The sequence below is a fragment of the Lactuca serriola genome, chromosome 8 (genome assembly GCF_051521515.1).
Source record: "Lactuca serriola cultivar US96UC23 chromosome 8, Lser_US96UC23_V15, whole genome shotgun sequence".
Lineage (NCBI taxonomy): Eukaryota > Viridiplantae > Streptophyta > Magnoliopsida > Asterales > Asteraceae > Lactuca > Lactuca serriola.
The window spans coordinates 285,516,881-285,544,560 of NC_136415.1; the positions used below are offsets into that span (position 1 = coordinate 285,516,881).

The 27,680-nt window shown below is 34.8% G+C and overlaps 1 protein-coding gene across 1 annotated transcript; it reads right to left on the minus strand.

The window, feature by feature from the left end:
* Window positions 1–17,793: 17,793 nt before the first annotated feature.
* Window positions 17,794–19,498, minus strand: LOC145068148 (imidazole glycerol phosphate synthase hisHF, chloroplastic-like). The gene is made up of 7 exons (XM_079015127.1): window positions 19,477–19,498; window positions 18,819–18,916; window positions 18,477–18,551; window positions 18,292–18,374; window positions 18,092–18,204; window positions 17,951–18,011; window positions 17,794–17,857 (listed from the first exon to the last, which is right to left on the minus strand). Exons 1-7 carry the CDS (start codon window positions 19,496–19,498, stop codon window positions 17,794–17,796), a joined length of 516 nt encoding a protein of 171 aa, XP_078871253.1.
* Window positions 19,499–27,680: the final 8,182 nt, after the last annotated feature.

Below are 27,680 nucleotides of genomic sequence, written 5' to 3' on the forward strand. Positions count from 1 at the left end.
TACCTAAATAGAAGATAATTGTCAAATTTTAGATAATCACTTGTTTTATTAGATAATATTTGATTATGTGTAATTTAGATTTGAATTAAATTGTGAAAAAGTTTCAATTTTTCCCCTTTAGGTTTTATAGTTTAAATTTGAACTTAAAAGTTTTGTTTTGAAATTTAAATAGTTGAAACCCTAATGTTTTGAATAGTTTCAAAACTTGCCCTCAAGTTTTGGAATTTAAATTTTGATTAAAAAGGTTGATTTTGAAATATTTAAATTCTAAACCTTAATGTTTTGAAATGTTTCAAAACTTGCCCTCAAGTTTTGGAATTTAAAAGTTGATTAAAAGGTTTAATTTAGGAATGTTAAATTCTAAAACCCTAGTATAGTTTTGAAAAGTTCATATCACACCCTTATGGTTTTATTAATTAATTAAGGTGTATAATTAAAAGAGATTTAATAAATCCATATAGTTTTGGTGTACAATTTAATTAAATTAAAAGTATAATTATTAAATTTGAACACCTAGTATTTTAAAAGTGTAAAATACACCTTATACTATATATAACATTAAAAGTCTAACATTATATATATGTATGAGTAAAAGTCAGTCTTACAGTTAGTAGGCCTCATTCACGAAGCTGGTCTATAAGGGGTGTTTAAGGAAATTGCCTATAAAATGGCGATTGAATGGGTATCCACTCTTACTTACCGTACTCTTGAGTAGTGGAGGGTCGTTAGCCGTACGGGTAGGATAGGACAGAAACCTTCTATTATAAGTATAATGAAGTATAAAAGTAACTAAATGTTTCCATAAAATTCCCAATCTTAGTTACTTTAGGCAAAAGTGAATTGATGCAATTCCATGAAATTACACTTTGTGCCCTTGCTAAGACGTTAGTGGAGCGCGTGTGGTTAACCGGCACACTAAATGGTTCTAAGCAAAGGTATCAAAGCGTGACTCAATGTTTGTCATAGTTCGGTGGAGCGTGTGTGGTTAACCGGCACATCGAATAGGTGATCGTAACATGTGAGGGCACCAGGTAAGTTTGCATGGTTATTCACACCCGCTTTGTGATCCTCGGCATCCCAGTCACAAACTAGAGGGGCATATCGAGATTTAAACATGCCATTGAAATGCTCAATGAATCTCAAAGGATCTAGGAGTTTTCAATACATTTAAAACTTAATCTATTTTTCGTTTTTCATGGTGGAAAATTAGTGAATCATCATTCACTTACCTTCAAATGTTCTGCAGTTAGGGTTACGGCATCCCTCTCCCAAGTTGTAGAATATTGTGTTGGGTCCTAGCCTTAATATCTCATTTAGGTGATTTATTAAGGACTCAATCGATCAACTAACTTGAATTTGTTTTCTCCCGTTTTGTAGATGTCAAAGTTCGACAACTATGGTCTTCCCAAATCCCGTGGAACAAGCATTCCACATGAAAATGATATTCCATGATTCGATCGAGGAACAAGAAATCATGCTTCACTTCCTCCTCCTCCTCCTCCCGTTGTTCTCCCTAACCCACAAGATCAAAGAATTGAAAGGTTCAATGTCACTAAAGCCCTATTGGCAATGAAACATGAAGATGGTAAACCCGTGTGTGCCCATGTTCTAGGAATGAAATCACACATCGATAGGTTGATAATGTTGGGTGCATCATTCCCTGATGAGTTGGCTATAGGCTGGGTTCTACAGTCACTCCCTGAATCATATAATGAGTTCAAAAGAAAGTATTATATGATGGATCGTGACGCAAACCTCATTGACCTAACTTACATGCTCATTGCTGCTGAATCAGAAATGATTTGGCAAAGCAATGGAGCATATTTGTTAGGAAAGTCAACCAACCATGCTTCCGAGGACGTTCTAGGAGAACCGACCTGCGTTTGTTGCCAAGAGAAAGGGCGTTGGATACAAGTCTGCCCCAAGAGCCTAAAGAGTCCAGAAGATGGGAGAGTCAAAGAGTATGGTTGTGCTTCAGGTAAAATCCACTATCTAACTCCATTAAGTTCCTATTCATTGATTCTTAATACATAATGTGATAAGATTGCACTTGAATGTTTTGCAGGATCAATGAAAAGAGAGGAAGCTTGATGAAAGAGCAAGATGAGTCTAATCACGAAGAAATGGATCTCGATCGCATGAATTCGAAGATTAGATTTTGAGCTTAGAAAGTTATGATAGAGTTGTTAGGAATATTTATTACATAGTTTTTTAATTGATTTTGCATTGTAAGGACAAAAATGTTTTCCGTTGCTTTATGAATAAAAAAATAAATTTTGGTTTGAATCAATTTATTTGTTTATTTCCTTGCAATGAAATCGTTATAAAAAATTGATGTTTGCATATTTCTACAATGAATGGATGTGATTCTTAATTATGTTAATTGTGGAAATGTCAGAAATTTACCAAATACAGAAAGTTTCTCATCGACCAAGTTTCAAGTGGACAGAAGCTTGGAATCATGCAACAAGTATTGTATGATGAATGAGAAATTTTCACATTTGGAAATTAGACTAATTCGTTGACAAAGTGTCAAGTGAATGACTAGGAGATCAAGAACACAAGGTTGTGTGTTGATCAAGTCCACCACAAGAATAACAAAGATATTCGTCATGATTTACTAAGGTTAAGTAAATATGATTACACTTATGAGATTAAGTGTAATTCTTAGTTGATTGAAAAAGTTTATATCAATAGCAGAACGAATAAGAAGAATCAAGTAGGCAGAAAGATAAAAGTTTCTCTATTATAAGAAGAAGGGAGAGTACATTTTATTATGATAGGTCTTAATGATCAAGAACCATATCTCAATTGATCCTCTAAGTAAGTCTTAGTGCAATTGTATGTCTAAGAAGAGGAATCAAGAATTAAAGAAATGGTTAAATCAAAAAGCCAATCATACTTCGTTCCAAAACAAGTCTTAAAGTTAAGATTGTGACATTGAGTGACAAATATTAGGAAGGTTGATAAAATTCATCAAATGCGGAAAGTTGTGATGTCTTGGATAAGACAAAGACCAACTAGAACCAATTTTATGAAATGTTTTTGTCTTGATAAAAGCTACACTAACTCTTGAATATTTGTTTGTCAAGAAATGGTTATTGACAAAAGAATCTTATATGTCAAGGAGTGAGTGGGAGTCTTAATGGTCTTGAAAAGTTTCAAGAACTAATCAAGAATAAACCTTATCGATCATCACTAGCACACGACTTGAGGTTTACAACCTATCGTGTTGACACTATCTTGTTTCTATGCAATTCCAATTGAGTTAATTATGCATTTGAGTTCTATGAGTTCTCATTTGAACGCATAAAAGGCAAGCACCTTGATCAATGAAAAGTACATTGATAAGAAATGGTGAGCTGCTTAACTACTTGGAAGACATGGTGGGCAGCCGTGTTACCATAAGGCAAGAAATCAAGGTTGAGAAAGTTCGGTCCATATGAGTCTGAATTTGTCGCAAACTTTGTTTTAACAAATTCACATGGATAGGAACACATACACCATTGAAATCTAAGTGTCATAAGATCTCCTCCTTCATGGAAATGACTATGAGGAAATGCTTTCACTAAGAAAGATTTTAAGAAGATAGTGATTGTGAAATTGTATTCTCAAATTTGATTATGGTTATGGTATCCCTTTCCATGATCTGAATTGTGAGATTTCGCAACTAGTCTGAATTGTTTAAGACACACATATGAGCTATCTTGGATAAAGGTGTATGAGATTAAGAAGCTTAGATAAAAGATTATCAAAGCATTAGGTATTAGAAACATGAACTTAAGAAATTCAATAGGTATTGTTTTTCTGTAAGCTAAGCTGGTTTCTAAATACATGTCAAAGCTAGTGGGAGCATAAGTGTTATGTTTATAATAATCATCATGATAGATAAATGTTATGAATGTATGATTATTAAGGCAAGTATTGCAAGTTAGCAATATTAATTATAGAAAACAAGAGTTATACTTTGCAAAGTAGTAAGGATGTAAAGTTGTTTTGCTATAATTAAGGGATAGAATATTGTACTTCGTTTCAAAATCTAAAGCTTAGATTGAGAAATTTTAATAAATTTAGTCAAAGATACATAGTGTGTTATTAAATTTCGATTATGATTACGGCTTCCCTCTTCATATTTCGAATTATGAGAACGTAGCACGTGAAATATTATGGCAGAAGATTGATAAAGTATTAAATCTTCATGTAATACATTGTGCATCGTGTCCAATATGCTTCGGGTATAGGATTGATTGTGAATGCAATAATATTTCACCATTCTAAAATTTTTCAAATGTCTAGCGCATTTAGAGGGAAAAATGACAAGAATCGGTTTTGACTAAGATAATTAAACAACTATCAAAGCACAATCCAAGGTTCGTCAAGGATTGGTCGCTTGTGAGTAGTTGGAAGTATGATATTGGATGGAGCATATCAACTTTATTATGAATAGATAAGATTCTATTAAGAATGAGTTGTGATATGGTAAGTATGGAAAGGTTTCCATATTGGGAGTTAGATATTGAGAATCCATGTCTAAGATTAGAAACTTTTATGCAAAAGGATGTTCAAAGGAGTGTACTTTGAGTGAGAGACATCACATCTATGGAATTGTCTTGTAACAATTTCCGATACAGATTTTTGTAATTCATTGGCAATAGTCATTGTGACTTTAGTGCAATGATATTACAAAAGGATTATTGCATAAAATGTTAGAATCTAACATATTCTATAAGTGGTAAGAATTTGATATTCTTACACTTGTGATAGGAATTGGGAATTGTGAAATGAGTATGGTTGGTAATGTGTTCATTTGATCTATTTCACAAAGTAAGAACCATAAGAAAACATTGTGTGCATGCTAAGAGCATGGGACAAGTGGTGTAATAATTCAAGTAAAGAAGTTGATCATTTGAAACGACAAATAATGAGTAATCAATATGGTGATAAATAAAAGGTGTTTTATTTATACTCAAAGGTTTGAGGCCATATGTGATTAGTATTATCCTTGTGTTTCACCTTGCATGTTTTGACTTCCTGAATAATTTAATTGGTTAAGAACAGTCATATTATTCAAACGGACCACAGTCGTTCATATGTTGGAAGTAGGTATGAATGAAGACTGTCGTGAATAGGTGTGTGGATTGTCTAAAGTGTATTAGACATAAGCAATTGTTTGCTGCAACGTTCATGACTGCTTATGAATATGATTTGAGAATTGGATTAAACCCACGCTCACTTGGATCACTTCATGGATTTTATCACGAATGATTGGTGAGACGATAACATCTTATATTCTTGAAACCGAGATGTGTGAGTTGTGTCTTGCGAGTCGGTTACACATTGATAATATTTAAACGCACCAGTAACTTGGTGTTATAAAACATATTGTTGTGTGCGATTTGGTAAGTAAGTGCAAGCGAGCATTGAGTTAAAGTTTGTCTGTTCCTTTTATCCAAAGTAGGATAAGAGCGATATATGTGGGCCCCTCGATGATTTAGTGATGGCACCTAAGCGCTTGGCCAAGCCGGGACTAAATTGATGTGTTCAATTGTAGTCTGTTGTCAGTCGTCATAAATCTGAATTCGGGAAACAACACGTAGACATAGAGAATGATTTAGATCCATGTCTCAGTCTATACAACAATATCTAGAATGGAGGAATATATGATCCCTTATCTGAAGGACACGCGTATCTGATAAGATCAGAGTTGACAGCGGCTTTAGAAAGCTACGATTGCAGATCAGGATCTGAAGTCATACCCAGAATAGTTATTAGACTTATCCAAGTGGGAGACTGTTGGATTAGTGTCTAAGTCCATAACTATTTTGGTATGTACTTGACCCGATGGTGCATGGTCCTTTTGGGTTGCCTTCACTAAAGCAACTTGATAGGATGAATTATGGAGAGAAAGGATTAAATATGATTTATTAGTATATTATGAGAATGATATATTAAAGGAGAAATCATATTGTTTAATTAATATTAGTCAAGAATTAATAAGAATTAAGTTTGTGGCTAAAAGAGATTAATTAAACTTAAGGGATTGGAATTGTAATTATAAGATAATTGCAATTGGGCCATGGATTACCTTATAATATAAGGTTGGACGAATTCTATGGGGAAACCCATTAGAAATCGTCCAAGGGCCTTTAAGAAAGGGTCCATGGGTTGCTTAGGGCCTAAGCATCCAAATTAGGGTTTCCTAGTTTAAAACCCTAATAGCCTATATGTATAAATAGTACCCTTAAGCCTCAAAAACGTGGTGAGCTTGTTCTCTAGGGTTTCCACACGTTTTGGGCAGCCTCCTTCTCTTCTCTTCTTCATCCTCTTGCTCTTGGTGTTTGTGAGCCATTAGAGGAGTGACATTTGTGACTCTAAGCTTTCTAAAGTCAATACAAGAAGGAATTGAGATTGTTATTACTATATAACAATCAAGGTATGATCTAAACCCTTATTTATATGTTATATTGATTAGATCTAGGGTTTTAAGTCTTGGATTCAAAGCATGTACAATAGAGAAACCTAGATCCAAGCTTTAGGGTTTGCATGAGCACATAGGATGTCTTTTGGCTAAAACCCATCACGTTATTGGTGTTGCGATTTATAAAAAGTCATTTTCATCCAAATTGATCTCCAACAACCATTAAATATGCACTAATGACCACAACCGATTGTTATCAGATTTTCACTTTTTATCATAACTTCTATGATATTTAATAGTGGTTAAATCTTACAAGATTTATCTCATATTTTCTTACTTAACCATCCAACAACATTCGAAGTAGACCTGGACTCTATAGTATAGTCTCTTATGGGTCTGGACTAATTAATCATCATAAGGCCATAGATTTGGGCTTTATATAAGATACTGAAATAAACGATTACTAATATTTATTTTGCAACTTACACCATGGGTAGTGATGTCTTGCCAAGATACTAGAGAGAGATTTAAACTATCCACTAATTGTATGGAGAGTTGTTAACACATCTGTAACACCCGTAAAATTCAAGCCAATTTTAAACTTTTTAAAACATTTAGAAACAAACAGTTATTACCAATTTGTTTTCAAAACAGTTCTATATGAGAGTATCCCAGAAACATAGTCATAAAAGTGAGGAGTTGTACGATCACGCCCTTGCCTTGCCATGATCCTCTGATGTACCTGAAACAATAAACTGAAACTGTAAGCCCGAAAGCTTAGTGAGTTCCCCCAAAATACCGATACACACACAGTCCACATAGCAATATCAACATTAACATATTGTATCAATCAAAACAGAACAGCATGCACTAGGTCCATAGCTTTACAAGCTGGACTGCCCCCTGGGCCCTCAGTATGAGTCTGGAATGCCTACCGGGCCCTCAGCTTGTATCTGGAATGTTATCGAGCCCTCAATACGAGTCTGGAATGCCAACCGGGCCCTCAGCTTGTATCTGGAATGCTCCTGAGTCCTCAGTATGAGTCTCGAATGCCTATCGGGCCCTCAGCTCATATCTGGAATACTCCTGATTCCTCAGCATGAGTCTGGAATGCCTACCGGGCCCTCAACTCATATCTGGAATACTCTAGGTTTTGTTGGCTACCGCACGGAACAGTACAACCTCAACCCATCCCACCTAACATGTCGACATGTAACAAATAAATACACATACAGGAAATCAGACAATATCACAGGTAGTCCTATAGACTTACCAAACTAGCATATCAATTGGAATACATCACTAGCATGCAATACTAAATCATGATCAACATCTAACACAGCTAGGATAATACATCCAATGGGTCGGCCTTGGTGCCTTAGACCCCTTAGTATAGTGAGGATAACTCACCTGGCACTATTGAAGTCCCGCAGATACAACCCCAGCTGCTGGTTGACAGATTCCCGCACTGTCAACATAAAACAATACCCAATTAATAATTGGGTTCCAAGCACAAGGTTCAACTCACACTATAAAAGCCCGATAGCCAAATGATGGGCCAAAGCCCAACATATGGCCTAACTTTCCAAATTGGGCCTAGACCTCTACATGGTCTTTCCTTAAGGCCCATCCAATTATCCCAATCCAATTCCCATGGCCCAATATCACATGATCATAAAGGCCCATTTATGGCCCAATTTTCCAAATTGGGCCCAAGACTCTCACATGGGCCTTATCCTAAAACCCATATAATTATGTAGTCCATTTGCTTATTCTTGGAAGTCTATTAATAGTCCAATTACCAAAGCCCATTAGGAAGGCCCAAATCAAGGCCCAAATGAGATTAGGGCTTTCACATGAAATGATTATTAGGGTTAAGTGTGCCTATGTAACCCATTAAGGACTTAATCTACTAAGGACTTAATCCATTAAGTCCAATATTGCTTTTAGGTTAATTTTGCCAATGATTATTATTTAATATTTCAAGTTATTAAATAATCTCGTGTGTGTCCCGATTAATTCTCAAAATTAGGGTCTTATGCCATTAGGGTTTTCCAAACCCTAATTAAAGTTTTCCAACCCAATACTAGCCCATTAGTCCATTGGTTGGGCTTTTAGGTCACATTGGGCCTTATTGGGCCCATTAGGGTTTCATTGGGCCCACTAGGTTTTCTTTGGGCCCATTAGGGTTTCATTGATCCCACATTGTCCAAACATCCCCCAAACGAGGTCCAAACGCAATCAAAGCACACCGCCACCCGACACGGCGGCCGGTGGCGGTAGGAAGCGGCAGCCACCATCTCACGGTGGTGGTTGTAGGTTTTTCTATTATTATTCCGGTTACAATTACAATAACACACAAAATGGACCAAAAAAAAACTTCTAATAATCACACCTACAACCATCTTGTGGCGGCAGACAGTGGTAGAGAGTGGCAGCCACCACCTCACGGTGGTGGTGGTGGCCCTCTTGTGACTCCGGCCAAGACAAATACACACACACGACACACACATGACACACACTCTTCTGTTTGCAAGATATGCCCAGCCACCCACCTGGTGGTGCATGAAGATGACAGCAGCAGTTGTTTCATGATGGCAGCCACCACCTCACGGTGGTGGCGGTGGTTTCCTTTGATTTCCAAACGCACAGCAACACACCCAAGCTAACTGGATACCCACGAACCGACGACACACGTCTTCAACATAAACAGCAGTAGCGGCACCATTGGTCGGAAACAGCGGCGGCAGGTCATGGCTGACGACGGAATAAAAAGGAGAAGCGAAGAGGGTGGCGTAGCAGCAGCGAGGTTCTAGCTCCACCGGCTTCATAGTCGTCAGCGGTGCTTGCGCTCGTGGGGATCCGACGGCGGAGTAGCAGCGACCAAGTGGCGATCTCCTCACCAAGGCGGTAGCTAAAGGGTCTCGGCGCTTCTAGTGGTCCCACGGTTCCAACATCGACGACAGCTCCTCCGACGAGGCTCATTCGACTGGTCACGATGGTTCCCTCCCATCTATGTGCGACATCCGGTGACATGAGTGGTGGTGGCGGCGTCTGAGAACAAGGAGGGGGGTTGGCGGATGAAAAGTCCCGATGATGGCGGCCGTAGAGGTTTAGGTAGGGTTAGGGTTTCGTAGCTTATATACCCGACACATCCAAACTCATTCCCATAATAACACTCTTAGTCCCTCCTTATCCCATTTCTTTCAAATAAAATCCAGAATTTACCATTTAAACCCCTCCCTTTTAAAATTGTTTCATGTTCAGTTCAAAAGATGCCAAATAGCCCCTCCTTTTACAAAACCTTTTCAAAATAAGTCCCTTACTTACACTTCAAACCCCGAAACCAACATCCCGGTAATTATTGTTTGTTTTTGGGCTATAATAATCTAAAATAATAATAAAATTACCTCTCGGGGTTCCAGATTTATTCTTTAATTATTCTATTTAAACGGGATGTTACAACATCCATATTCGAGGAATCTCTTCTAAGAATAATAATGAACGTGGGTCGACCAAATTCCAAGTATGTTGCCTCCATAAAAGGAGTCTCACAACTAGAAATCTTTGTCCAGCACAAAATTCTAATATTCAACTTAACAAACCAAAAAAAACATATATATATATATATATATATATATATATATATATATATATATATATATATATATATATATATATATATGGTGACTACTAGAAGAAAAGAAATGGAGTATATGCTTATAATAGTTACTACATCCTTATTATGGAGAGGTGAGATCAATAATGTCCGCACTCCTATTATAGTGTACTCTAAGAAAAAATTGTATCAGTCTGATTTCAACATTATTAAATTTTTTTTATTGCTATATTTATATAATTGTTTTTTTTTTGCTTTATAATAGATTTGGTTGAAAAAGAACAAGAACATGTAAAATATATTGACGATTAGTCAAAATTGTTTAATGTAGAGGTTTTAAATTTAAATTCAGATTCTAATGCATATTTTTACGTAGTTTATTTTGAAAAATCATCACTACATGCGGGCCGTTCTAAATAAATTTTAGGGTTGGTAAAAGTATATAATATGCCCCTTAAATTACAAGGATTTATAGCTAAATTACCAACATTTATGTAAAAACACTAAAAAGGAGAAGAAAAACTTACAATTGTTAGTAATATTCTTAAGACATGGGAGCTTTGTTAAGAATGACTTTGGTATCATTGTTGAATCATAGTGCTATTTTACTAATAAAATAAACAAGAATAGATAGTGAAAACAAATAAATCAATCACTATTATCTAGCAATTTGATAATTGTTCATACATTATAAGCAACTTATTTAGCATATAAGAAATGTTGTAGGGTTACCTTATGATAAAGGCAAGTGGGACTAGGGTCCAAACCAGACAATATCACACTCCTTAGCATAAAAGAAGGCAAGAACACCAAAACTGGGAAGAATCCTGATCGAAATCGACCAAGAAAAGGTTTCTATGAGAAACCTATGTCGACTAGAGGTACAAAGAGGGAGCAACAATGACTCCTTAAGGATTTTCAGGTGGTGTACATTTTTGTTGGTTCTTACCGTTTATATATATTTGAGATCCTTCCTTAAATACAAAAGTTTCCTTATTTGAATTTAAGGATGGATCCCACACTGTATAAAGAAATAAGGACCAAGAAAAAACTACAACACATAAAAAACCTTAAGTAGTCGTCTCCCTCTCCTTCCTTTGCCTCTAGTGGACACGAGTTGCTTAAAGAAACTTGTTCCTGCTCATACTCATACTCTTGGTCGATTCCATCAGGGTTCTTCCCAACTTAGGTGTTATTACTTGCTGAGGGAGTGCTAAGAGGTGTTCTAGTATGGACCCTAGTCTCCACTTGCCTCTTTCACAAGGTAACCCTAAAATCTTTCTTATTGATTAAGTAAGTTGCTTTCAATGTATAAATAATGATCCAATTAGATAAATTATAGTAATTAATTTATTTTCTTATGTTGTATGTTCTTATTTATTTTAGTAGTAAAATAGCCATATCAATTAACAGTGGTATCATATATATATTCTTAAAAAGCTCTTAGACTTCATGAAGAATAATACAAACAATTGTTGGTTTTTCTTCTCCCTTTTGGTGTTTTGTACATGAATTTTGCTAATTTGACTATAAATTTAGATTTAAATTAAGCGGATCATTCTCCACTTTTTACCTAAGCCTTAAATTTTCTTAGACCAACCTTCTTATGGTAATAATTTTTCGAAATAAGCTAAGTCAAAATAAGCATAAGAATCAAGATTTAAACTTAAAACCTACAAAATTATACAATTTTGACTAATTGTTGATGTATGTTGTTCTTGTCCGGCCAAATCTAATGTAAAACAATAAAAAAAGAAAAGTTCAATGATGCTAAAATCAAATGACACGAGACTTTCCATGAGCACTACAATGAGTGTGTACATTATGAATCTTATCCCTCCATAACAAGAATGAATTTACTATTGTAGGCATATACTCCATTTCTTTTCTCTTAATAGTCACTATATTTGTTTTCTTTTTGTTTGTTAATTTGAATATCAAGATTTCGAGCTCGATAGAGATTTCTAGCGGTGAGACTCCATTTATGGACGCAACATACATGGAAATTGGTCAACTCATATTCATTCTTGTTCTTGGAAAAAATACCTCGAATATTGATGTGTTGTCAACATGCTATGCAATTGATGGGTAGTTTAAATCTCTTTATGGAATATTGGCAACACATTGCCTCCATGGTGTAAGTACAAGTTCTTGTAATTATATATTTTGATGTCATATATCAAGATTGAATATATGGCACTTAGAGGATTAATAAGTCCGAACCCATAAATATATTGTATCACATAGTCTGGGCCTACTTTATATGTTGTCGCAGGTTAAATAGGAAGGAATGAGATCAACCTTGTAATATTTAACCACTTTTAATTTCATGGAAGTTATGATAATAAGAATTACAAGTGTTCGTTACTGTAGATTTAACAGATGTCGGAGATCCGGATGAAAACATTTTAAAAAGGTCACAACACTACTATACTAGTGTATGGGCATGTCATCGATGTCTCGCTATACTCCACAGATTCTTCTAGTGATATGATTATGAAATAACCCCTAGAATCTTAACATTTGGAGCCATCATGCACGTCTAAAAAATAAACCTTATTTTATTATTATGATAAATAGATGCAATATGATTATATTTGGACACTTATAATAGGATATGGATTATGTGTATATTGAATAATATGGAATCTTAATAAAAAATAAGTGTCAAGTTTATATTCAAAATAGATCAAAGAAAAAATACATTTAATATGTCAGATAGTCCTCGTGAACAAAATTTAGGTACAAAAATCGCAATTTAACCATCATGCCACAAGATTTCAGAAGTTTCAAGTGCACCAACAGTGAATAACCATGGAGGACGAATGCCTACGAGGGTATAGGTTCCATCACCTTCTTTGTATATAGCTTGAATGACTAACATATCCTTCTTCAAGGCTATGATAAGAACCGAATACCATTTTGTTTGTTGTTATATCATTAGATCCAAAATTTACTAACCCAAATGAAACATGAATAACATCTACTCCATCTTTTAACGCGCCAAGAAATGCGTCAAGTAAAGATGCATTAGAAAAAGTTTTGCTCTCTACACATGCACGATATATATATATATATATATATATATATATATATATATATATATATATATATATATATATATATATATATATATATATATATATATATATATATATATATATATATATAACCAATCTAACAAACATAACTTCTATTATTAAAATCTCATATGCTAGAGTGGAGAGGTCTGTGAGTTCTTTTTCCCAAAAACATGCCACATTGGATACAACATGAGAACGTAAGAACAATTTCCAGTCATTGCTATGTAAGAATCATGTGGTTATGATTAATTCTATGGGTTGTATTAATTCAAGAATTAACTACTATCAACTGTCATTGGTCTAATGATTTGATCACAACCATACGATTATTAAATATAAAGTATCTAACTGTCAGAAAGTATTCTTATGTTCTCATGTAATTTGTTGTTCTCCATCATAGCTAGTTGGTTGATCAAATTCATGAACCTCTTCAGTCTAGCATATAAAATTAATAGAAGTTATGTTTGTTAGATTGGCTATATACTGCTCATGTGTAGAAGGAAAAACTTAATCTGATAAATCTTTATATGATGCATTTCTTGACGCATTAAAAGATGGAGTATATCTAATTTCTACTTCATTTGGGTTAGTAAATTTGGATCGAATGATATAACAATAGAAAAAATGGTAGTTGGTTCTTATCTCACCTTGAAGAAAGGTATATTAATCATACAAGCTAAAAGATACAAAGGTGGTGGAACCTTTTTAGTTGGAGGTCGTAGTCATTCATGGATTAATTCCCTATATTAATAATTTGGATTAAATAAGATTTGTAGTGGTTAATCAATTTAGTGGTTCAATTAACCTCGTGTTTGATGGTTTCTCAAACAAGCTCACACATTAATCTAACTATTGTCTCGTTAATCTTAGTTTCATAATCATTATTCCTAAGCATATGATTTAGTGTTCACATAGACATATGAGGTTAACAACTAAGAGATGTTTATGCAGCTTAATTGTCTTCCAATTAACAGAAAATAATTGTGATTAATGCATAAGGTTCTTTAACAAACTTAATTTAATAGATCACCAATAAACAATTAACCAAAAGCTAAGAATTAAACCATAGGAGTTCCTTGGTATTCCCCAAACAAAAATAAAAACGTATTTAGCTCATAGTTGCAGTAAAAACAAACACAAAAACAAGTCTAGCTAGATTAAACATACTCAATTCCTAAAGCTAAGTGGAATGATTAACCTAGTTGCTTCAATTCTTCAAAAGGTTGAAGATTAGAATTCCTCAGCGTCTTCAAGGGTTCTCAATCGCAGTTGGATCTTCAAAAAACGCCAGAAAAAAGTAGTCCCATCGGATAAAGGCTCGGTTTTTATAGATATCTCAAAACAGGGTGTAGTCGGTGAGTACCAGACCCAACTCGCCGAGTAGACTCGTTGTTATCCGTCTTAAATCAGGAGTCGTGGCTATCTTCTGGAATATTCTGTTGGACTCACCGAGTAGGCTTGTGTACTCGCCGAGTAGGTAAGTTTTTGTCCCTCAATCTTCTTTCTTTGGTCTCTAATTGCTTTCCCTTGTTCCCTTTCACTCCCAAGCATGTCTTTTGGGCTGAAAACAAAATTTAAACAATATTAAGTACCTTTTGTCCATATTATTCACATAATTAGTTAAAAAAGAATAAAAATGTATGCTAAATAACTAACTAATTATGACATATCAAGAATTAATAAGAATTAAGTTTGTGGCTAAAAGACATTAATTAAACTAAGGGACTAGAACTGTCAATTGTATGATAGTTGAATATTGAGCTAATGGACTCCATATTAAAGGGGTGGACGAATTCTATGGGGAAACCCATTAGAAATCGTCCAAGTTTTTAAGGAAGGAGCCCATGGGTTGCTTAGGGCTTAAGCATCCAAATTAGGGTTTCCTTGTTAGATAACCCTTATAGTCTCACTATTTAAAGAACCCTTATGCCCCAAAAACGTGGTGAACTTGTTGATTAGGGTTTCCACACGTTTTGGGCAGCCTCCTTCTCTTCTCCTCTTCATCCTCTTGCTTTTGGTGTTTGTGAACCATTAGAGGAGTGACATTTGTGACTCTAAGCTTTCTAAAGTCAATACAAGAAGGATTTGAGATTGTTATTGCTACATAACAATCAAGGTATGATCTAAACCCTAATTTATATGTTATATTGATTATCATATGCTAGATCTAGGGTTTATAGTCTTGGATAACTTTCATGCACAATAGAGAAACCTAGATCCAAGCATTAGGGTTTGTATGAGCACATAGGATGTTCTTATGGCCAAAACCCATCAGTGGTATCAGAGCCTTGATTGGTTTCTATTGTATTGATGCATTATGTGTTTGTTCAAGTTGCAAAATCGAGTTTTGAGCCCCCTGCCTGATGAACTCGGCGAGTACCACAGTGTACTCGGCGAGTACAGTGTGGTACTCGGCGAGTTTGAGCGTCAGAAAGAGGGGATTTCAGGATTTCTTGCTGTTTTTCTCATGGATACTTGCCTTATCTATTATAGATCATTAAAATCCAATTTTATACATATTTATGAGTATATCCTTGATTAAACAAAAGATAATTACCAATTGATTAGATAATAACTTCCTTATATGATTAAAGTTTGATTATTTGTATTAATTAGGTAACTTATTTTGCAAGAAATTGAAATTAGGTCAAATATAGATAATGATGAAATTAATTGTTTAATTTATATTATTTGTTATTTGATCCTTGTGTTATGAAAAGTTTCAATTTCCCCCCTTTAGGTTTTATAGTTTAAATTTGAACTCAAAAGTTTTGTTTTGAAATTTAAATAGTTGAAACCCAAATGTTTTGAAAAGGTTTCAAAACTTGCCCTCAAGTTTTGGAATTTAAATTTTGATTAAAAGTTTAATCACTACTAGAAAAACAGCCTTTTACGACGCTCATTGCGCGTCGTAAAAGGCTCAGACGACACGCAAATGCGCGTCAAGGAAGGCCCTGTCATAAAGAAAGACGACGCGCATTTATGACACTCATTTACGACTAGCAATTACGACGTGCGTTTACGACACGCAATGCGTATCAAGGAAGGCCCTATCATAAAGGAAGACGACACGCATTTGCGTGTCGTAATCTTACGACGCGCGTGTTAATGACACGCAATGCGCATCAAGAAAGCCCCTGTCAAGAAAGGCCATGTCATAAATAAAGATGACACACATTTTTGCGTATCATAATTTTAAATGTTTAAAAAAAAATATTATTTATAGATTTACTAATTTTTCATATTAAATAATACATTAGAAATCTCATAATAATAAATAAAATACCATAAATAACAAAGATAATTCATTTCACTAATATGTCAAATACAAATAATTATTCCAATAGTGAGTAAATGTTATAAAAAAATGAACTCATTTATATACAATTGCATTATCTAGCTTACTATGTGCCAACAACTTCTATCTTTTTCCTTCTCTGCATAAACTTCATTAGCAGCATCCCAAAGAACTTCTATCTTTTTCATCAGCAACATCCTCAAAAACTTCTATCTTTTTCCTTCTCTGCATAAACTTCTATCTCACACTCAATGTAGTTTTAAACATAAGGTTTAAAAAATCAAGTTTGTGAATCTCTTTTGCAGCACATCAGATGTGCTTTTTCCTTGAAATTATGCTGCTACTTGAGATAATATAGAAAGGAAATGTGATTTGGATAAGAGAGAGAGAGAGAGAGATAGATAGATAGATAGATAGATAGATAGATAGATAGATAGAGAGAGAGAGAGAGAGAGAAACAAGATATGAATAAAATAGTTACTTACACAGAAATGTTAACCAGCATTATAATTTATACAAATGCAATTCTCTTGAAACAGGGGTCCGCATCCAAACTCACAGTAGCACGTCGAACCCTATCCTGTGACATTATAGAAATATGATAAATTTCAGTAAAATGAGCAAATTATAACAAGTTATACGAGGGCATATACCTAGAAACTTGTCGGCGTTGAACTCCTTGGTCAATCCAGAAAGAACCCCCGAAAGATCCCTTTATCACTTGAGGCATTTAATAATAGAAGTTGTAATTGTACACATTGAAAGATGAAGGACATGTTTGTAATTACTGAGACTTAATTAGTTTGAATCTCTTTCCTCTTATATATAAAATATCTATAACGAGTCTAACTGCACCTAATGAAAAGCCAAGGGAAAAAGAGTCTTTAAAGCAAAGAATTCATGAGAGGTCCTAAGTAGCAGGGGCAAAAGGTTATTTAATCCAATTACTTCATGCCATCTTTATGGAACCCACTCATGCAGCTTCGAATTCAGATGAGGTGCTAACTAAACTATGTTCGGTAACCCACTCATGCACATCAACCTGAAAACAGTACTGAAAAAAATTTGTTAAGCTAAAAATAACAGGGAATTAATGAATAATAGCAACACAGTTTTCCTTTTTTACCAATGTGAGTATGCAGACTTCAGTTTTTACCAATATGGTTAGAATCAATATGCATTAGCCATATTGGAGCACAATGATTGATGGAGCACAATTGATTTGTATGTCTTGATTATGATTGAACTGAGAAAACAGGAAAACTTAATGTGAAAAAAAAACTTTTATTCTACATTACAAATTGAAATGAACTTCATCAAAAGTGTGCATTAAGGTGAAAAGAAAAGTATACCTGTAATTATAGTTTTTCACTTGTCAAATATTGTCTAGTTTAACAGCCTTGAATCCAACCTCATCACTTGTCAAATACAACCATTGCCTTTAAATTTTAAAATAAACATCATAACGTAGTTACATTGCATGTCTTTCTTTGTATAATAATGTATTAGACTCAAATTTTAATTAAATTTACTCCAGACCTGATTCCCATACACTCTGGAAAGCTGTTATAAGCTGCTCTTTCCCGTTTTTACCTGAAAAAGAAAAACAAAAGTACATGAATTATAGTAATCATTGTATATGAAATGAAATATAAAGAATGAACGTTAGTTGCCTACTCCTGTTTTTAGATAATCTTCTGCAACATAAACAACATCACTCCCGATAGATATCTTATCCGCACCAGATCTGAAATATTCTGAAGCCACCTCCAAACTAGAATAGTACCTATATTATTAATATTTTAAACACTTATTAAATTCTTCACAACAACATATTACATATTACATATTTACAATTAACACTTAACAATACCTTCCATTTGCATCAGTGAAATCTTTGATACCACCACCAACTGTAAGTGGTACAAAAACATTCTCTGATGTGTATTCAAAAAGCTAACCTGCAACATGTTACAACTCAGTAATAGAATGACTCATTCCATTCCATTCTATCCTAATACCTAATATGTAATATGTAATATGTAAGAATGAAAAGACAGTAATTAAGTACCTCATCACCCCATCTAAGTAATACTGTCCAGCAAGTTCAGCTGGCTTCCCTAGGTTCCTCACCTATCACACCATTTATTTATTCAACAAAAACTTCTTACAAAAATCCAGATTGCTATTGTGGTGATGCTGTGGGACTACAATCGATGTATATGAAAACTTTTCCTTTGTCGGGGGCTGAACAACTTAGTCATCCTAATTCAGACTGCTATCAACAAAGTTCAAACATAACAAAAGTTGATTCCAACCTAGAGAATTAATATCTAATGGAATAAAAGAATCACCCCAACTTAAAAAAAGGAAGGCTTCTGATTGGATTTGGGTTCTCACTGTGACATCATCAGTACATCCTTCCTCTTCCTCCAGTTGTGTTGCTGTAACAATCAGAACCAACATCAAGTTTAGGCAGCTTGTGCAGCCACTGCTTCCTACATTATAAATCAAAAAATAAACACTTTAATAGAAAAACAAAGCATATGTAACAAGAAGAACAAGGAAGACATGAATCACATTTTAATGACAAACACACTTCGCATTCAATAAGAAAAAAAAACAGGCGTCCTTGGAGAAGGTATGTCTAGCCTAGTAGAGTGCATGATGCTTTTCCAGGAATGGTGATTAACTGAAAGGCCATTGGACAGCAGATCAAACTGAATCCAGGCTATGAAAAAGTCATAATTACAAAAGTAAATCACACATTTGGTCCCAGTCCTTTACCAAACTTGTGATTTTGCCACCAAATTTGTAATTCGCTCTAAAAAAAAGTCTTGTCAACTCTGTCTTGCACAACAACCAAACACTCTCTGAGTAAGTTTTAAGATCTAATACGTGCATGTGTGAAATACAATAGAGACAGCCTAAGACATCTTGATAGATAAGTGTAATACATTTGCTACGATAATTATTTAATAGAATTTTCAAATTCTGACTTGAAATAATTGTGTTTCACAGAAATCTAGATGCTATAACCGGTTCAACATATATTTACCTTCTCTTGTGGAGTTCGACATGCATAATATTTTGGAGAAAGATGTAGCTGGAAGGACTACACACTAATGCAACCTGAATGAGAAATTGATAGCCATGAGCATTATGAATGTCTTGTTATGTGACAAGTGATTTACATCTCTCTTCGATTCAAGATTCATCTCAATTTTACTCAAATACCCCCACCACTCCCTCTTGTTAGTAATCTAACAAGAAATGATTGCAGACAGTTAACTTTTAACAGGTTTCTGTTAATTCTGTTAACAGGATTCTATTAGGTTTCCGATTTCATCACAGGGGTTGGGCGTTCTATGTCAGCAGTACCACTCATGGTTTCACTGTCCATGCTGGCAGTCCAACTCCTCATATTCCTTCGTTCATGTTTTCAAAAGTCAACCATGTTGAAAATCGATCAAAATAGCATATTAACAGAGGGTAGTTTTGTCTTTTCAGCAGTTATTGTTTCAAGTACATAAGGCCTTTGCACCTTAACAGCAACCAAATCCCCAAACTGTATCCTGAACTACCAGAACTGCCCGAACTCTCACAGTTGCAAGAAATGGTGCCCAAACTGTATCCTGAAACACATAACATGGTGGATGAGAAGCTTCAGTTAGAAATTGGTGGTTTTTCACCTGATGTAGATGTAGAATGGGACAATAATTTGCTGACCGGAATGGAGAAATATCTGACCACATATGACCTGTCATGGGAGCAGTATATTGAGGGGAGCCTAGAGGTTGACAAGAACAATGCCATTGAAGTAGGAGGTCTGAAATATAACCTAAGATCAGCTAAGTTATATATATTTTTTAATTATGTAACAAGCCAACAAATTTGATATTGAAATGAAGCTTAAGTTCATGACTAATTTAGCTTTCAAAGTTATATAAATGTGAGTGAATTTGATATTAATGTCTCGAACTTGATATTACTGTCTCCAATCTATCTAGAAATTTACCTTACTATCTCCACCTGGCACCAGACCCTGAAAAATAACAGTTCAGGGTACCAACCTCTGTCATTTATTTTGCAGTTTGTATATCCCTAAAGATGCAGCAAGCAATCCGTGTACTATCACATTTGTTGCAACCAATTTTATAATTTAAAAAAATCAGACTCAAAACAAGAAATAATTATATATTTTGAATTTTATAATAATGACCTGCATATCTTCTAATTGGTGAGGTGAAATGTGTATAAAGTAATAAAGAGGTGCAACAAGCCCATAATGGTGAAACTTCGGGGGGCTAAGATCCCCACTACAGAAGTAAACAACCTTAAGTGGAAATTTGTTTATTTCGTTCGCTTTATTTAAAAAAATAAGATTAAGCCAATTATGATTTAAGAATAGTAGAATACCAACCTGTGTCATACATCTAGTTGCTAGGATACAGATCAATTTATTGAAGTATGGATCATCACCCTGCTTTTTATTTTTTATTTTTTTATAAGATAAAATTTAATAAAAAATTAGTTAGAGACTTTTATAATGATCAGTGAATGAAATTGGAAAGTCAAACTAACCACAGCCCAATTGTCACACCCCCAAACCAGACGGCGGAAACGTCCGAGGGTGGAGGATTTCATTTGTAGTATCACAACACATGCATCATAGTAATCAAAGTACAAACAACCATTGTATTTAAAAGTGTAATATTTACATGTGTTCAATCATTGTATATTGAAATCAAAACAGTTATACAAAGGAAGAAGATAAGACTCCTAATGGCTTCATCTTCTCAAAAAGCTCGGGGAGTACCTGTTATTATTTCCCTGATAATACAAGTAATTTGAAAAGAGAGTATCAACAATAAGTTGAGTGAGTACATAAGTCTTTATGTTTTGAATGGGTGTATTTGTATTTTGAATATGAAAACACTTCTAGAAAATCCCATATTTTCTGTGGTATGTGAAAAGTAGTTTTATTCCTATAAAACCGTCTTATTTGTAAACCATTGTATTTGTAAAACTTGTATTTGAGAGTGTGCCTGGCTTCACCAGCTGTTATTGAAAACTATAGTATAGCATTGTACTTTGCATTTTGTAAACTGGTACTTTGAAGATATACTTACGTTTAGTTGTTTATACACTAACGTGTTGTTAATATCTTTTTAATGAGTTATTATAACCATACTAAGACATGAACGCCTGAAACAAACGCCTGATGAGCGCTTAAACTGTTGATAACAATTGCCACTCATTGGCATGTATGCCTGACTGTAGCTAGCCTGCTGAGTGCGGGGTTGTCAATCCCGATATAGATCTACACACAACTTGTTTCGATCCCCGGACTGGAGATTCTGGTTATAATGTCAGGGCTTTACCTTGGTTGTCTAGACTGAATCTAAACAACCTGAATTGAATGTCTCATAAAAAGCATATAAACGTTACATGTATATTAGTTATGAAAACCCAATCATTCTGAGATAAATGATTGACATTATGTTCTTGACTTAGTATCCCGAACATGTATTTGATAAGTGTAAACCCTTAATTTGTTTTGAGTTAAAACTCTTGTTGCATGTAAAACAATGTATTCATATGAATTATTGCTCTATGTATCATAAACTATACCTATTATAATTTATATGTACTTTATGAATTGGTAAATAACTATTTTTGCATGTAATCCTTTGCTCAACATGTTACAAAGGGTGATTAAACTGATGAAATAACTTTTAATTTTATATACATATACAATTTTATAAATAAGTAAAATTTGAACGACCTTCGGACAAATAACTGGTACTATAAGTCCACATCCAAACAAGGAAAAGGACCTAGCATGAATTATTAGTCCTAAGCCTTTTAAATCTTATTTATATTAAATTATATATACAAATATGTATATTTGGGAAAAATATAAGTTTATAAAAGAGTTCAAAATTTGAAGTATTTTCGATGCTTTAAAATCATTTTATCGTGATTTGAAACCATTTATTTATAACACAAAGTTGTTGTGTTATACTTGTATTTCCCCCCTTAAAACAATAGAAATTATGAAAATACGGGGGTATGAACTCACTTGGTAGGTGGTAATTCGGACAGGGTTTCGTTTCACGAAAAGGAGTTTATTTGTCGAGAAACCGGCTCAAATTGGGCAGAGTTTTGACAGGAGAGAGGATGAATTCTCGAGAATTTCGGGGCTTCACGGCTTACTTCGGGCTCGAGTCTTGATACCGGGGGTTTAAGGGTTGTATATAAGCTTAAGGATGTGGAAAAAGTGAAAGAGAGTAAAATTTGGGGTGAAAAGTGTAAAAAATCCGGAAACCCTCGCATGCCTTATATAGGCCGAAGCCTCGGATCCGAAGCTTGTGCGAGGCTATGCGAGGCTGACATTCTGCGAAGGGAAGCAGCTTCGGTTCGGAGGTGGTAGGCTCGGATTGGTCTAGCCCTCGGTCCAATGCAAAGAAGCCACGTGCGAAGGGGTGTCCGAGGGTGGTGCGAGGCGTGTGCGAGGAGTATCCCCGGTGTGTCTCCTTGCGAGGCTGTCCGAGTGGGATTGGACCGCAGCAGTGGCCGAATCAGGAGGTGACACGCGAGACTTCGGTCCACTCAGCAGCCGACACGTGGAGGCTCGCATGCGAGGGGTGAGGTGGCGCTACTGTTCATGCGAATTTTCCCGGGTATTTCTATTTTTCTTTATTTTTTTGCCAAAACTTGTAAAATTCATAACTTTTGCATACGAACTCCGTTTTTGACGTTCTTTATATGCACGCGTAGCTAAAATTATACTCTACGACTTTCGTTTTGACTTCGTCGGCTAATTTTGAATTTATTTTTAATATTATTATTTTAAACAGATCGGGACGTGAATCCGTTATAAATTCATAACTTCTTCATACGACGTCCGTTTTTGTCTGTCTTTTTACCGTTGTACTACTAATGACGAGACCTTCAATTCTCGTTTAGGTCATGTCGGCTAAAAACCACTCGATCTTTATTTCGAGTTTTTAGCTGTACACTGCTATATTGAAACTTCGAAAAATCATAACTTCCTCATACGAAGTCGGATTTTGGCGTTCTTTTTATGAAAGTTCTCGGTTTAACATAAACTATAACTTTCATTTAGATTGTTAAGGCTAGAAAGCCTTTTATCAAAAATTCAGTTTTTACACTGAACAATGTTTTGCCGGTTTTGTCGCGGATTTTCGATTGGTCATAACTTCTTCGTTATAACTCGGATTTTAGTGTTCCTTATATTTTTGGAAACCTTGTTACAATCTCTATCACTTGGTTCAACCCAATTGAGATTATTTAATAATTTATTTTTGAGGGTCAATTATGTAAATATACATAGTATGCCAAAATTTCTCTTTATTTAATTAAAAAGAAGAACAAATTGACCTCCACTATTACATAAGTTTGAAATAACGGTTTGTTACACCAATCAAGTGAGTCAGCAAGTGATTTGGATGATGACACATCAAGGTCAAGGCCAACAAAAGCAAAAATGTGTAATAAAGGTTCAAGCATTTCTTTTGTTGGACTAGGATGTCGCTTGTAAACAATATTTATTTACTTAATCAAAATATAATATATCCATCAATGTGATTAGCTTAAATAGTTAGCAACTCTACAGTAACAGATCACAGTTGTGACCGTATTGCTGGATTCTCATATTGAGATAGTAAAGGGAATCAAATCAGTTTAGAAATTGTCAGTAAATGAGATTCAATTCCTATTACATAAATTAAATTCCAACTCCTAAACACTAAATTGATTTTTTTATCATTATCAAAACACAATTGGCTGATTACTACTCATGTGTATGTATAATAATAGTAAATTGAATCTAATAGGAATACATAAATTTTTATTTACCTGTGAGGTTGTCACTGTGGCAGGTTGCTTTGAACCTTGTTCATTAATCTTTGGACAATCCCCTTTTGGTTCAAACATTTAGTCAAACACCTAGTGTGCATAAAAAAATCAGGTACTTTTATCATAAAATATTAACAATTCCATGAAAATATATGAGAGAGGGTAAAAAGGCACAAAAAATCGTCCAAAAAGAAGGACCAGTGGGACATGAAACAGGTAACTATGGTTGAAAAAGGAAGAATTACCTTTGAAATAGGCCTACTACGCAGATGAAATAGGCAACAGTGGTGGTATAGTGGTGGTTCTGGGCTGTTGCGAAGGCAGTGTGGTGGTGGCTCAGGGCTGGTGTTGCGGTGCGATGTTGTAACGGTGGAGTCTGAAAGCAAACACAAATTGTGATGGAAGCTATTGTTGTTGGTGATGTCCGATTCATCAAAAGAAAATCATTCTTCGATCAATCTTCTATTTTGTGAAAGAAGATATTACTATTTCAAATGTCTTATGTTTGATTAGGGTTTGCACATAGAAGGAAGTGAAAATCGATCGGAGAGGAAGGGGTTTGCAGAGAGAAAGAAGGGAGAGAATGAAGTCGATTTTGCGAGTGTAGAGAGTAGAGAGGAAGAGGAAGCGGGTGTTCAAAATTTTGGGGGATTTAGTTTCCCCCCTTACCTATCAAGGAGTCCCAGAAAGGCGCGTTTATTAAAATTATAAAGCGACATTTGTAGAGGACGCCCTTTTTATTATAGGTGCCCTCCGTGTTTTTAATATTTTTACATGAGACACTAATTTAAGGGCACTCAGTAATGCGCGACCTAAATCCTTAAAATTTTTGAAGAGATGACACTTTTTTAATGTCGCTCTCTAATGCGTAACATAAATCAAAGAGCGTCGTGTTTTGTGCATCGTAAAAGGGTCTTTTTCTTGTAGTGAATTTTGATGTACATTTAAATTCTAAACCCTAATGTTTTGAAATATTTCAAAACTTGCCCTCACGTTTTGGAATTTAAAAGTTGATTAAAGGTTTAATTTAGGAATGTTAAATTCTAAAACCCTAGTATTGTTTTGAAAAAGTTCAAATCACACCCTTATGGTTTTATTAATTAATTAAGGTGTATAATTAAAGGAGGTTTAATAAATCCATAAAGTTTAGGTTTACAATTTAATTTAATTAAAAGTATAATTGTTAAATTTGACCACCTAGTATTTTAAAAGTGTAAAATACACCCTATACTATATATATAACATTAAAGGTCTAAGATTATATATATATATATATATATATATATATATATATATATATATATATATATATGAGTAAAAGTCAGTCTTACCGTTAGTAGGCCTTATTCACAAAGCTGGTCTATAAGGGGTGTTTAAGGAAATTGCCTATAAAATGGCGATTGAATGGGTATCCACTCTTACCCACCACACTCTTGACTAGTGGAGGGTCGTTAGCCGAACAGGTAAGATAGGACAATACCTTCCATTATAAGTATAATGAAGTACAAAAGTAACTAAATGTTTTTCAAATTCCCAATCTTAGTAACTTTAGGCAAAAGTGAATTGATGCAATTCCAAGAAATTAAACTTTGTGCCCTTGCGAAGACGTTAGTGGAGCGTGTGTGGTTTACCGGCACACTAAATGGTTCTAAGCAAAGGTAGCAAAGGGTGACTCAATGTTTGTCATATTTCGGTGGAGTGTGTGTGGTTTACCGGCACATCGAATAGGTGACTATAACATGTGAGAGCACCATGTAAGTTTGCATGGTTATTCACACCCGCTTTGTGATCCTCAGCATCCCAGTCACAAACTAGAGGGGCATATCGAGATTTAAACATGCCATTGAAATGTTCAATGAATCTCATAGGATCTAGGAGTTTTCATATACTTAAAACTTAAATTTCTTTTTTGTTTTTCATGGTGGAAATTAGTGAATCGTCATTCACTTACCCTCAAATATTCTGCAACTAGATTACGGCATCCCTTTTCTAGGTTGTAGCATATTGTGTTGGGTTCTAGCCTTAATATCTCATTTGGGTGATTTATTAAGGACTCAATCAATCTATCAACTAACTTGAATTTGTTTTCTCCCGTTTTGTAGATGTCAAGGTTCGAAAACTATGGTCTTGCCAATTCCCGTGGAACAAGCATTCCACATGAAGATGATATTCCACGATTCGATCGAGGAACAAGAAATCATGCTTCACTTCCTCCTCCTCCTCAAATTATTCTCCCTAACCCAGAAGATCGAAGAATTGAAAGGTTCAATGTCACTAAAGCCCTATTGGAAATAAAACATGAAGATGGTAAACCCATGTGTGACCACGTTCTAGGAATGAAATCACACATCGATAGGTTGATAATGTTGGGTGCGTCATTCCCTAATAAGTTGGCTGTGAACTGGGTTCTGCAGCCACTTCCTGAATCATATAATAAGTTCAAAAGAAAGTATTATATGATGGATCATGACGATAACCTCATTGACCTAACTTACATGCTCATTGCCGCTGAATCAGAAATGATTTGGCAAAGCAATGGAGCATATTTGTTGGAAAAGTCAACCAACCATGCTTCCGAGGACGTTCTAGGAGAACTGACCTGCGTTTGCTGCCAAGAAAAAGGGCGTTGGATACAAGTCTGCCATAAGAGCCTAAAGAGTCCAGAAGATGGGAGAGTCAAAGAGTATGGTTGTGCTTCAGGTAAAATCCACTATCTAACTCCATTAAGTTCTTATTCGTTGATTCTTAATACACAATGTGATGAGATTACATTTGAATGTTTTGCAGGATCAATGAAAAGAGAGGAAGCTTGATGAAAGAGCAAGATGAATCTAATCACGAAGAAATGGATCTCCATCGCATGGATTTGAAGATTAGATTTTGAGCTTAGAAAGTTATGATCGAGTTGTTAGGAATTTTTCTTTTGACTACATAGTTTTTCAGTTGATTTTGCATTGTAAGGACAAATGTTTTCCGCTGCTTTTATGAATAAAATAAATTTTGCTTTGATTCATTTATTTATTTATTTATTTCCTTGCAATGAAATCGTTATGAAAAATTAATGTTTCCATATTTCTACAACGAACGGATAAGATTCTTAATTATGTTAATAGTGGAAATGTCAAGAATTTACCAAATAAGGAAAGTTTCTCATCGCCCAAGTTTCGATTGGACAGAAACTTGGAATCATGCAACTTGGTTGCACGATGAATGAGAAATTTCATATTTGGAAATTAGACTAATTCGTTGACAAAGTGTCAAGTGAAGGACTAGGAGATCGGGTACACAAAGTTGTGTGTTGATCAAGTCCACCACAAGGGTAACAATGATATTCGTCATGATTTACTAAAGGATTAGTAAATATGATTATACTTATAA